Source organism: Lissotriton helveticus, chromosome 9 (assembly GCF_964261635.1).
Source record: "Lissotriton helveticus chromosome 9, aLisHel1.1, whole genome shotgun sequence".
NCBI lineage: Eukaryota > Metazoa > Chordata > Amphibia > Caudata > Salamandridae > Lissotriton > Lissotriton helveticus.
This window is the reverse complement of record NC_136070.1, coordinates 545,592,431-545,605,834: the sequence shown is the minus strand read 5'-3', so window position 1 is coordinate 545,605,834 and position 13,404 is coordinate 545,592,431. Positions and strand designations below refer to the sequence as shown.

Genomic DNA, 13,404 nt, shown 5'->3' with positions numbered 1-13,404 from the left:
GCATGCATGGACAAGTGAGGGGATGGAAACATCTATTCATTAACCAATTGAATCATTCTTGCATTCAAACATGTCTACCCACAAAACCACATAAACAAACTCACTAAGCAATGAAGAGGCAGTTTCAGTTATAAGCCAGACCCTTGGGTTTTGTCAGTGCTTATTCCTACTTCCAGCCACCCTACATTGCTGACATTGTTCTGCTATTTTTGCTACTCACTTAAAGAGACAGTGCTGAGCTGGAGCCCGGAGACAGCCATGCCGGTCAGGAAACGGAAAAAGCAGTAGCAGCTCAAGGAGGGCAGGAAAGCCGCACAAGTGCCCGCAACACTCATCTGCAGGTAGGACCAGATAATCACGGTGCGACGTCCAAACCTGTGTCCATTGCCACATGCATATGGCAAGTGAAAAAGATGCCAACAGGATAGTTTCAGGGCCAAAAAGTAACACAAATCTTAAAAATGGAAAAGTAAAACATTTATAAAGAATGAAGCTAAATCTGGGTGGGGCAGGGGTCAACGCGTTTCAAACCTACAAACGATAGTCTTGTGTATTATAAACAGATAGCAGCAATATTTGTTTCCCAACATGAACCATATGGACTATTCAGAGAATGAAGTAGAAACACCTGTGACCTACCTCAAATGTTACCTAAAAGAGTAGTTTAGTTAGACAAAGACAGACTGTTCTTCAGGGAAATCACGATATATTCTGCCAGTTCGACACCTCTAAATGGCGGTAGCCAGACATATAATTAGATCTCACCCATTTTTACTGGTCTTTACTATTACAAGGACCTACAAGTAGGGCCAGATATACTAAGCGTTCACACAATGCAGAGCAGCAAGTAAAGTTGCAGCCCTGCGTTGCATGACCAGCTGAGAACAGCACTGTGCTATGTTTACTGAGAAGTGGTTCATTTCTGCTGTGTCCCTGCGCTGGGTCACTTTTGGCAGTCATGTGCTAATGCAGCCACCCATGGGTCATAATATTAGGGTGTCTGTGCTGTGGTCAGCATTGTTTTAGTGCAAGAAGGGATGCCTTCCTGTACAAAATCTATGCCTTCATGCATTTTCCTCTTTGTGTGAGTACTGTAGATTACAACACACATGCGGAGTGGAGAAACAAGGAGAAATTGAAATATTTCTCCTCGTTATGCCTGTCTCAGGATTTTGGTGCAAAGACCTATGTATAATTCTTTGTGGATAGGAATTTGGATCAAAACCCATAGGTGGTTGCATGGGAAAGCCCATCAACGACCCGTGGAACTCCTCCTTGACACAAAGTAACGCAAGGCAGTGAATGATTTCCAATAGTAGGTAGTACTCATATGTAGTCCTGCACTCAAAATCCGGACTCCAGAAGTGTTAAGACTGGTGCATACACTGTGGATCCAGCTACTACAGGACCCAGTTCTGTCTATGTGACTGAATACATACAAGTGTCGACAAATTAGTGTGAACATAGTAATATTGTAAACAATTAAACCAATTTGGTCTGAAAATAGTCTAAAAAGATGAACACCATCCAAGGGTCCTGTAGTGTGTATAATTCCACAACTTTATTTTTCTTTGGTTGTTTGTCACCAATGTTCATTTATATACATTTACAACCGTTGGTGACATGCAACCTAGATTCTAGACTATAATTGTGGACTGAATTATGGCTACCGTGCCTCACTCATCATATCGTCATCTCCACTATTTTATTCAGATAGACAAGGTGGAAAATTATCCTCCCTTACTGTAGCATAAAATGTATGGATGTAACTATGTAACAGTCTATGTAAAAGATGCCGCACATACTTTGCCTTGAGAAAGTCCCATCAGGGGCGAAATACATCGGCGGTAGATGTCTAATTGTTCATTATTAAATAAGAAAAATAAAGTTTCAGAAATAAACACACTTCAAGACCCTTGGATGTTTTTCATCTTTTTGGACTACTTTCAGACAGAACTAGTGGAACTGTTTACAATATTACTGTGTGCACACTAATTTTATTAATCTAATGTAAAGCAGAGGATTGCATTGTGTTGCATTGCTTTGGGTTATAATCCAATGCAAATTGTGCTTTTCGTTGGATTGTAACTCCCATCAATAGACTTTGCATCGGTTTGCATTAAAAAAGTAATGCACACCCGGTGCAAAGTTGTTGTAAATCTTAAAATCCCACTATCCCCCCAAAAGGGCTATCACCATGAATTTAGTAGCATAGGGTGGACAACTTTTCTTAGCAATCCGGGCTGGCTCAGTTCTTGCAGAGATATCTGGACAGGGACACATAGGTAAGAATTATGGAGAAAGAAGAAGAAAGACGGAAATGAGCAAGTACCTGTCTGCCAGCCGTCCGAACATGATTGCACCCACCAATACCCCAGCCATGAACACCGACTGAGTCAACTGCAGCAGGTCCTGCAGGTTACACACCAGGTCCCACTGAGAGAAAAAGAGGAGCAACAGGCAGTTTCAGATTATGCCATTCTCCCTCCACAGTTTAGGTAATGAAAGCAGGAGCGTGACAGTTTCTTGGCAGATGGTATTCCATTCAGAAACATAGTCAATTTTAATATGTAGGACATTATTCTAGATTAGAACCTTGAAATGTTGGGTGCTTCATTGAAAACATTCTGACTGGACTCTGTTTTAGGTCCTAGGCCTCATTTATCCTTCTGATAATATGACAGGTTCTCTTCCAGTAAATCAGAAGGAAGGAATCATTCACTGGAATTAAATGAGGTGTTGCAACGAACGCAAACTATACCTACAGGTAAAATTATAGATTTTATCTGTTATTTTGCAATATGCAAGATCTATTTTATGTATGGGTAAAAAGTTAACTTACTCTCTTTATTTTTGTTGTTGTCGGTTCTATTCCTCAAAGTCCCTTCATTGTGACTTGGATAGAGAAGAACCCACAAGAGTTTTAAGACCTTTTCTTTCTGGGTCATAGTAGGTTGTGTTCCCAGATATCCTGACCTAACCCTTTCCCACTTGACTTTGTGTGAGACTTCTGATTTGTTTAATGATCAATGTCCAGCACAAAGTTGGTTGGGAAAGGGTATCTTTCTGCCTTGTACAAGATGTTTAGTCTTCAAGTAAGAATAAACAAAGGTGTTACATTTTCAGCACCAGTTATGGAGATGTTCCAGACAATACTTTGGTCAAAATCTACATTATTTTGGGTTCAAGCCAGACTTGTGAGGGCACTAGATTTGATTAATTTGGAGGAGCTTTAGATTCTGCTTTCCATAGATGACTTATAAATGCTTTTTCTCTCTCTTATTTCAGTTTGAATCTCAGAGGCCCAACAAAGTGGATCATAGAAGAGCTAGCACAGTCAAATCTTTGAGCAAAAGTTACTAACGTTCAGGTAAAAGTGCAAAATTTGTGAGGGAGCTAGATATAATTTCTTTTGAGCGCTTTGCAAAATGTTTTATTGGCCGAGATGCAAAGTGTATTTCTTTACTGTTTGTCAGTAGATGTTCCATTCTCCTAGGCAGATGTTCAGAACTGCTCTTCTTCTCACTTTTGTTATTACAGGTTATATTCCCAGAGATTCCAGTCTAACCCATTGACTTTGCACTAGATTTCTGATTTATGTGATGATCAGAGACAAGTACATACCTGGGTAGGAAAGAGTATCTTACTACATTGTGCAGGGCATTAAGACTCAAAGTAAGTATTCTGTTTTCAGCACTGCAGTGTTCCTAGTCTTTACCAATGTTACTGGGTCTATAAGCTTTAAGATTCTTAATTTAGCAAACATTTCTCTACAAATGAGACTTTTAAGAGTAACCAAATGGTATTTCATGGAAGGGCACACCCCATTAATGTGGGCCACTTTTTTTGGCAGTTCCCTTAGCTAAATTGTGATCCCAATCTGACCCTGCTTATTTCCCATGTTGTTACAACACGGCTAGAGCATCTTACCTCAGAGACAATGGTGGAAAAGAATAGGCTGGTATCATATGTCCATCCATTGGAACATGGCTCTCTGGCTGCCTCTGTTAAGTTCACTTCTGTACCGTTGGTGGTCAGTAAGCCCCACTGTGGAGTGGTGAAGCGAAAGCACCGCTCAGGTTGTTGATTGGCACCTATTGGTATGAAGACCTTCAGGACATCCTGGTGGGTGAGGTTGACCCAGCGGGTCTCATTGGATAGAAGTGGCAGGTGGCAGTGATGAGCAATCACATGTGCAGAAAAGTTTTGTAGGAATACGTGGCTGGCATATAGGGTCGCTGATAGGAGTGAGAATGCAATAAAAGTAACCTGGAAGCAGCCCACACCCCCAACTGCCTCCATCAAGTAGTCGAATCCCATTGCTGGATTGTCTCTCTTCACCTACAGTAACAAAGCATAAGTATTCATAGGCCTCTCCGAAAGATGGGAAGATTGAAAGCAATGTTTGAAGAAAAAACAAACACTTCTGTGCCACGCCAGAATAAAAAGCAAGAGTGGAAGGACCAATGCAGAAGGGTTAATGTAAGTTGAAAAGGAAGTGTGCTTTACTACTGATGACAGTACCATATGCACCGATAGCAAGAATTGTACCTATCACTTACCACAGAAACATACGCAGTGTCTCTCACTGACCATAGAAACATATAGACTGACAGCACAAGTGGCGTCTTTCACGAAGCACAAAAACATATATACTAACAGCAAGCGTGGTGTTTCTCACAGAAACATGTGCACTTAAAATAAAGATATCTCTCTCACTAACCAGATAAACAGACAGGACTGCTGAAGATGTTGCTGCCTGCACTAAAATCTCTTGAACGACCCTCCTTGCTCTTACTGCCTCATAGATTCTAAAACCTATGGCCTTTATCACCCGCTTCCCAGCACTAGATGGTCCCAATCTGATTCCATCAGGGGAACACTGTTTAGGAGGAGTCTGTTACGTGAACAGAGGTGAACATAGCAGGCCACAGAAGTGGGGGAGGGCTCAGTCACATGGGCTAAAAGAGCCCATCTGGGTGGAAGCAGTCACAGTCATATGGGTCTGAGGATCAATTACGTGGATGGAAAGAGGCAGTTTCTCAGTTAAGGAGACTAGGGAGTCACATGGGCCTGTCACTTGCTGGAAAGACATTAAACCTGGGCACTAAGAGTAAGTCTCAATGGGTAGGGAGCCAGTTATTGCATTGGAGGGCCCTGACACACAGATAGCAAGTCACACTCTCAGCAAACTTTTTGATCTCAAAGCCAGACAAAGAAAATGCATCTCTCTCCCAGACACCAAGTTAAGGCCAAGTGATGGTCACATACCTCTGCTGCAAAATAACAACCGGCTGGAAAGAAAGGCTGAATCAGGAAGGGATGAAACCCACAGGGCACTATTCTCCTTTGTGATGCCTGTAGTGCCAAAGACAGCCTCTTGTGGGTCCACTAGTCTTTGCGATAAGACATCCGCGCTCTACAGCTTCAGTACACGTGATAAAACCCATAAGCCTGTTTAAAGAAATCCACTACCACTCACCAGGAAGCTTCACACACTCTCACTTTTCACCTGGCTCCTCTTGGCTAGTCAGAGTTTTAATACCAAACCCTATTAATGTGTTATTTGTTCTGCAGGCAGTTGGTGAAACCAGCCAATCGAATGATGCAATGAAAAAGGGCCCAGAGGTCATGGTACAGAACAACTCTGCCAAGGAGCTCTACGTCAGCCGCAATGCATTCCTGGCTAAACACCCTCACCAAGTGAGACCCATGGAGACTATGTCGTGGACCTGACTCAAGGTGACCTCAAGAGCAAGAGAGGCCCACAATCCATTGACTCCACAATTATCAATAGAAACCTCTCTAGTGATGTATTGACAATTGATAGAATGTAAATGGAACTTAGGTTAAATCCAGTGTTAATTATCAATTGCACTTATGGTTGACTTTGAAAGGATGCAAGGGTGAGGTGGCCCTGGGGGATCTGAATCTGAGATCAGCAAGGTACACATAGATGCCTTTGCCCAGTCAAAGTTCCAAACGTGTAGACCTCCTTCTCCACGCCTCCTTCTCCACGGCCCTCAGTGCTACAATAAGCTTCAGAAATCAGACAGAATTTTTTCGAGGTCCAAGAAATGTGACACCATCAACTGTGCCTGAAGGACACATTGATTGAATGTGAATCTCATTCTTTTTTGGGCAAAATGCAGTTATTTCCCCTTGAAAATCAAGACCGGGTATCAATGTTCAACACTTCGTCCATCATCCCCTTTGGTTTTGCTTTGTTCACCCTAAGTTGGCAGGATATGCCCAGACGTGGGTCCCTTGCTCACTTTGCCGCTGGATTCAAGCTAACCTGGCTGATGACGGCTGATTAGCCAGAAACCGGTCCCAGGATGCTTGTTTCCGGTCCAGGGAAGATATGGCTGTTCAGTTCGGGCTGGACTGTTCCCATGAGGCACAGGGTCAGACTGATTTGCATATGGCCATGTCTGAACTGGGGTGGCGGAGTGAGCTAAAGAATGATGATGAATTAAACCCAGATTAGTTGACTGGGGGTGAGTGCTTGCAATGGTCAACACTCCGTCCATCATCCCCTTTGGTTTTGCTGCAGGTATCAATGATGGCATGTCCTTCTGGCTGCTGATGCGTAACTAGTTAAATTCACAATTTAAAAACTGAAAACATAATGTTTAACATATTTATTGTGGCGATTATAGGTGCATAAAACGGTTGCTCAAGATAGGTGCCCACCCATGCCGGAAGTTCAGGACAACCACTCTGTAAATGAGATCCATTTAGATTGATTTGTTGTACATTTATCTGATTTGGATATCCAACAAATCTGTTATGGATCTGGGGCTCCTGGCCCTATGTTCAGCACTCCTGGTCTATGGCTTCAATTTGTTTTGTTTCTTTAGATCTGTGCAGGAATAATTATTCTAAACAGGTGTCAGTGTGGTGCGTGATTATTAAAATATTCAAATAAAACAACTATATCCATATCAGAATTCGAGAATTGAGGACAGTAATAGCCTACCATCAAAGACTAGCTTTTTTTTAAAAATCAAAGTGGTATAGCCCCTTCCACCTGACCCCTAGTTTAATGAAGGGGAGAAAGACAGAAACACACAGCAACCAAAGTAGCCCAACACATACAACAGTCAGTTTCAGTTTATAAAGTTTGATGTCATGGATAAAAAGGCCATACAAATAGTTCATATACACACATAAGTCAACTCCTATTTAAAAATGTACACTTTTGCAACTGAGAATTGTTTGGGGTACAAATATACATTTACTCGCCCACATACAAGCATTTATAATCAACAAATACTTGTTTTCTCGTTTTAACCCTGACCCTTCAATGTCTAAAAACATTACAATCTCTCCTTTTTCATTAGAAAACCACAGACCTTAACCCCCACAACTGGAACATTTCTTTCATATTATTTCCATACAGGGTTAACATTATCTCTGTGCAAAATACAATCCAGTTTGTGTAAATAAATGCAATAATTACATCGAGGCGAGTATACATACACCAGCCGATAAACCCACATTAGGAAGCACAACGCATCAACAGACAAAAACATGCCAACAATGGTGCATATTTAAAAAAAGAAATAAACTAGCCACACACCAACACCCTCTTCAGCAGAAATTATACTAATAAAATGTAAGATAAACACACCACTAACAGAGATGGACAGAGTATTAACATGTTCCCATGGTTGCCAGCACAATGTCGGGAATGGGTATTAATTGTGCCTGATATCATTTTTTCTTAGTGCCACAAACGAATATCCAAAGCGCTGGAGTATGGTGATTGCCAGGTTCTCAGCATTTTCCCTACCTATGGTCCCTATTTTCAGTGAATCGTAGTCAGCAGTGTCATCAGTACCGAAAAGAAGAACCCCTGCCACTGATTAAAGGGTCCTATGCTAGGATCCCAGATAACTATACACCTATATAGACTGGACCTTCCTGGGTGACTGACGCTACGGCATGACGACCTGACGAAACCGGAGTGTTCCTAATAACCAGACCAAGATATTTGACACAACCCCTAACTGGACCCCCGTATTCATTCATCTGTCCGGCTGTGAAGATGATGGGACTTTTAGCGTGATACACAGGACGCTCTACCGGTTCCCCTACTGGACTACCGGCGCGTGCTAACCCCTACGGAGGATCTTTACAAACACGCTACACGTACAGGTCCTCCATAGGAGAGAACCATATGAGAGAGCGCTATCGGAACATTGAAAGGAACGTTCCAATAGCTGCTCACCTTATCACGAGTGAACATCTAAGACTAGTCTATCCGTCCCCAAGAAGAGAATTCAACTACTCTGAAGTGCCTAGGCGACCTCTCTTCACTGATAAGAAAATTTACTAGAAATACCACGCCTTTTAGGAGCACTCCCTGAGACCTTGTTATGGTCTAATCTCTCACAGTGGTGTCCCCCACCCCATGGTATTCCCTTGCCCTGATGAAGGTGTGGCCTGACCTGGCCTCTGCACCGAAACGCGCGTAGGCGTTTATTGTGTTGAAGACAGTGATCCATTTTTATCCATCGGGATCAGCCTTTTGTCCATCTGATCAGCCCCCCACTCTTGCTGTTGAAGAGTATTTCCATCTTTACTTCAACTCTGGCTCCTATGTTTCCTGGTTTTGTTTTTAATAAAGTGCTATGAAGTATGAGTGATGATGTATGAGTGATAGTGATTGAGAGTTGATAAGGAATACATGGAGATATGTGGGACCGTACTGTGAATTATGAATCTATTTATGGACTGTAATTTTGTATGACAACATTGTTCTATCTGTTTATAAAAGACTAAGTATTTGTGTAATAACTAGAGAAAAGAAAAAAATGATAAAATGCATAAATAAAAGAAACTAGATTCTATGCTTGTGTTGTGATTGTTTAACTGGGCACTGCTTTTTGGTCTATATAGGTGTATAGTTATCTGGGATCCTAGCATAGGACCCTTTAAGCAGTGGCAGGGGTTCTTCTTTTCGGTACTGTTCTAATCCCCTCCTCCCTGCCTTGATTTCTGTATCCCCCTGGGAACCCCCTTCTGTTTTGCAGCAGTGTCATCAGTGTCTCAGTATCACCAGTGAATCAGTACCATCCATGCTCTGTGAAGTAGCATGTTATGCGGAAAGATAACCTTACACGAATATGCTTGAAACAAGTATTTATTCATAAATACAAAGGCCCGCAGTCAGCTTGCACAAGTGGTGAATGCGGGGCAACAGCTGTTGGAAGAATGACAGCGCCACAGTGACGCGAGCTAAATATGGGGAAGATTCTACATGACGTGGTAGAGAAACTGACCAATAGAAATGCAAAGGTGAACAAGATTGAGGGTGGCAGCTCGCTAGAGATAACAAATACACATCAGAGGCAGGGATGATATTTGTTTTTAGTGAAGGGTATACAACATCTCCCTTCTCTACAACAAATAAAAACATTAATACATAATAAAATCCCTAAACCTGTTTTAAAATGTGATAGCATTCCAGAACTCGTACAAGACCCTTCAAAAACATTTGAGGTACATGCCTCCTCGCTATTAATAAAATTGCTATCTGTAACATCTACATTTGGTGCAAGTACCTCCTGAACAGTTGAAGGACACAAACTCTCCCTGTTAAATGCCATTTCATTTCCAGTACCCAACTACACAGGAAACTCTGATGTCTCATTTGTGATGGTACAATCTCTGTTTGGTTCGACCATGACTGATTGATCATATGTATTAACACTTTCATTTTCATTTACACTTACTTCAAACCAAATATTACTTTGTTCAGAAACTGCATTATCATTGTGAGCACTCATCATAAGTTCTCTTTGCTCACATTTGAGTTTGATGATGTCGCTTTTGTTTTTCCACCCCAATTTAGGCAAGCGAACAGAATCACTAGAGACTTCCACCACTTCACAAGGTTCGTAGTATTTGGAATCTCCATTCTGATTGACAAAAGGCTTTTTGACAATGACCCAATCACCCTTGCAGATGTCCTTGACAACAGCCCTGTGGATCTTGGTGTGGTATTCTTTTGACTTTAGTTGTTGCTCCAGAATACTACCTCTCACATTAAGTTGAGAGTCATCCAAAATTGTCACCTCCGTATTACGTTCCTGATGAATGGAAAACTTTGGAGTGATGGCTGTGTTACAATAACACAATCAAAAGTTGTCCCCCAAGTAATTATTTTCCATATAATCACGCTTTCGCAATTGTCACAGCAGTGATCATTAGTTCAAAAGCGTAGGGAAAAGGTTTTTTACAAGCACCACAAAATTTAATTGAAATTGTGAGCTTTGTTTGTTATCATACAAATACATCATGGCAACACATATACTACTTGGGTTTGCACACAGTCAATCATAGTATATATAACACATCTTTTGCTTACAGTACGGATTGATAGCATACCATACAGTTCAGAAATGTTATATTACAAAATATTAAATTTCCAAAATCACAAAAGAATTGTAAACTAAGCAAAACGATGTCGTGAGTCGACGTTTTGGTCCCCTGTCGGTCTAAAAGATCCACAGGACCATCATCAGGACAAAAAATTGCACAGTATCTAAAAATAGAATATATATCTAATATAAAAGAGGACATCCTCTACATCCCTACACAGAAAGTAACATCTGCTCACCACAGAAAAGATCCTCATAACCAAAGTCATTAAGTGCCAAAGAAGGAAGAAGGGGAAAAAACTCCACAATATAAAGTGCACACCTTCACCAAACAGTGTACAACCCGTGCAGTTCTCAAGTACACAAAACTCACGTTATAGATAGCTTCCAACCGGAAGTGTCTGAATGTACACCAGATACATAAACCAGAGCTCTAATCAGAAAAAACAAAAACAAACAACTATATATATAATGTCCCAAATCTTAGACCACGTAAATCTGATCCACAAGTTCAAGACAATACTCACAGGTATGATTCAATCTCACAACCTACAACATTAAAAATAATAATGTCCACTTAATACTTTTATCACCAATTGTCAACTCTACACATTGGTCAGCAAATACAAGACAAGGGTACTCACATAAATTTCAAGACTGTCCTGTATTAATTCTGCAAACAAAAGAAATCAGAAAGAATCCTCTCAGTAATTCATGTACACCCTCGATAGTCTAATACACATTCCTTCACCTTACACCCAACCATTGGTGTAGACAAAGCCAAACGTACTTACAGGCAGACTTTTCCACAAGTTTATCCAATGACCTTTAAAAATGACCAAATTTAGATTACATCTGGCGTCCCAACACCCCAGCTCCAACCAATACTTAGAGCGTTCAACTTTACTTGCCCGACTTACTTGTATATCATGAAACCCACAGCGTTGGCTCCAAACACACCGACTCTGCAAGACCGAGTGGTGTGTGTTTGTTTGAGCCGGCATATAAAACATACACAAGGGAATGTACGTGATGACATCATCGGCAAGCAGTTTAATTGCCGCCATCTTGTAAGTGTTAAGGGAATAAAGCATTGGTGCCCCGCCGTATTGAAAGCAGCGTGTTTATGCATATTTCTGGGCCATCCATCAGCAAATATTGTATTGGAAATAATCTAAAACCTCGATAGTGATAAAATACGTACGAGAATCAAATTAACCTAAATTGCCATATAACCCATCAACAACTGTGGATTATCAACATGTTAATACTCACAATACACGCTCATTAAATGCAAACTCTCAGAAGCGCGAGTTAGCGGGTATATCAATTTAAACTATGGTAATACCAGTCCATCAAACATCGCCGCCATCTTGTAAAGGTCCATGGATTGCCAGGCCAACCCAGGGTGCAATATCACCGTGCCTTGAGTTATACAGACTCATACAGATTCAAGGCAAAATAAACACAAGCATTAATGAACAGCTTATATAACCTAGCTGTGAATAGTTCTAAACTAGTTTAGAAGGGGGCAAAAGTTAACCAAAACATAGGTTACTCACATATTAACCTTCTAAAGGCTATGCAAGAGTTAGCCATGCGCGGATAAGCATATTTTAAGACCGTATTCCAAGGAGAACTCTCCACGTGTGTGGCACATATATGCCTACCGCTTCTAGCATAGTCAAAGTAACAGCTTCAGCATGCGGTTACGTGAGCCAACCTACAGAGTCTCCTACAACGTAGCCAGAGTGTGCCACTCAATCAACGAGTTCAACCCCTCCTCCACAGTATTGCAGGTCTAAAACCATTTATTCTCTTTCTGGGTGAGCAGCCGTTCTACATTATGTTGTCTTTTCAAACTTTTTACCACCTCTAGTACAAACCATTTCATTTCATTTGGCATATGTAATTTTTTCTGGTAATGATCTACAAGAGGAGCTGTGATCACATTATATCTTATAGGTGACTGATGTTGTAGTATGCGTTTCTTCACCTCCTGGGTGGTTTTCCCAATGTAAGTTAAACAACATGGGGATTGTATACAATAAATTACGTTTTTTGTCAAGCAGTTTGAATGATGGCGTAATTTTATGCCTAGATGCGTTCAATCTTTCCATCCTACAATATCTGTGCCCCGCACTTCCACATATACTTTAGTAGTAATTGATCTTCCTTTGATGTTCACTTTATCTTGAAAATAGCCCAACATATTTATATCAAAATCTCCAAATGCCTTAGGGTTGACATCAGAAGCAAGTAAATCAGTATTTGGCCAATGTTTTTCATACTTCTTATCAGAAATGATGGTAATAGGCGAACCTGAGTCCGCCATAATATTTATTTCAAAGTCGCCAATGTGTGCAATACCAAGCGGACCTTTTATGGAATCACAAGGGTCCTCTACTGTCAAAACAATATTAAAACACATGTCTTCCTCCAAATCATCTACAGTACTAACTTTAACTTTCTGGAATCTTTGGGGTTTGAAATTGTTGCACACACCGGCGAAGTGTCCTACCTTAAAGCATTTAGTGCATTTTCTCCCTTGTGCTGGACATCCAGGAAAATCTGCCTTATGATTCCTTGAACCACGTCTAAAACAAATAAAAACATTTGAATCTGTACTTTTACCATTTTTTCCTTTTTTGTCATAGTTAGTTACATGTTTCTTATGCTCTTGTACATAGTATACATCAGTCTTTGAATTCTTATCGGATGAGAGTTCTTTTGATGTTTCAAGAGACCGTTCAATACCTTTAGCTATGTCTATAGTTTCTTCTAGAGAAGGGTTTCTACAAGCTAATAGCCTCTCCTGGATTTTTTTTTAAAGCAATAAAAGACAAACTGATCTCTAATGTATACATCAACCATGTCATTAAATTCACACTTGGTAGCCAACACACGTAAACAGGCAATGTATTCTTCAATTGTCTCATTTTCCAATTGTTTGCGCATTGTAAAGCGATGTCTGCCTATCATCGTTTTGGGCCCCTCTCCGAATTGTTTTTCT

General features: G+C 40.8%; 1 protein-coding gene across 1 annotated transcript in view; it reads right to left on the bottom strand.

Moving 5' to 3' along the window:
* Nucleotides 1-5,514, bottom strand: part of LOC144783212 (solute carrier family 22 member 6-A-like) — a 212,729-nt gene extending 207,215 nt beyond the window's left edge. The window contains exons 1-4 of the mRNA XM_078662306.1: nucleotides 5,272-5,514; nucleotides 3,931-4,341; nucleotides 2,333-2,436; nucleotides 221-375 (exon numbers count right to left, since the gene is read on the bottom strand). Coding sequence (XP_078518432.1) covers nucleotides 221-375; nucleotides 2,333-2,436; nucleotides 3,931-4,320 — 649 coding nt within the window. The 5' untranslated portion in view covers nucleotides 4,321-4,341; nucleotides 5,272-5,514. The remainder of the gene's footprint in view (nucleotides 1-220; nucleotides 376-2,332; nucleotides 2,437-3,930; nucleotides 4,342-5,271) is intronic.
* Between the last annotated feature and the right edge of the window lie 7,890 nt (nucleotides 5,515-13,404).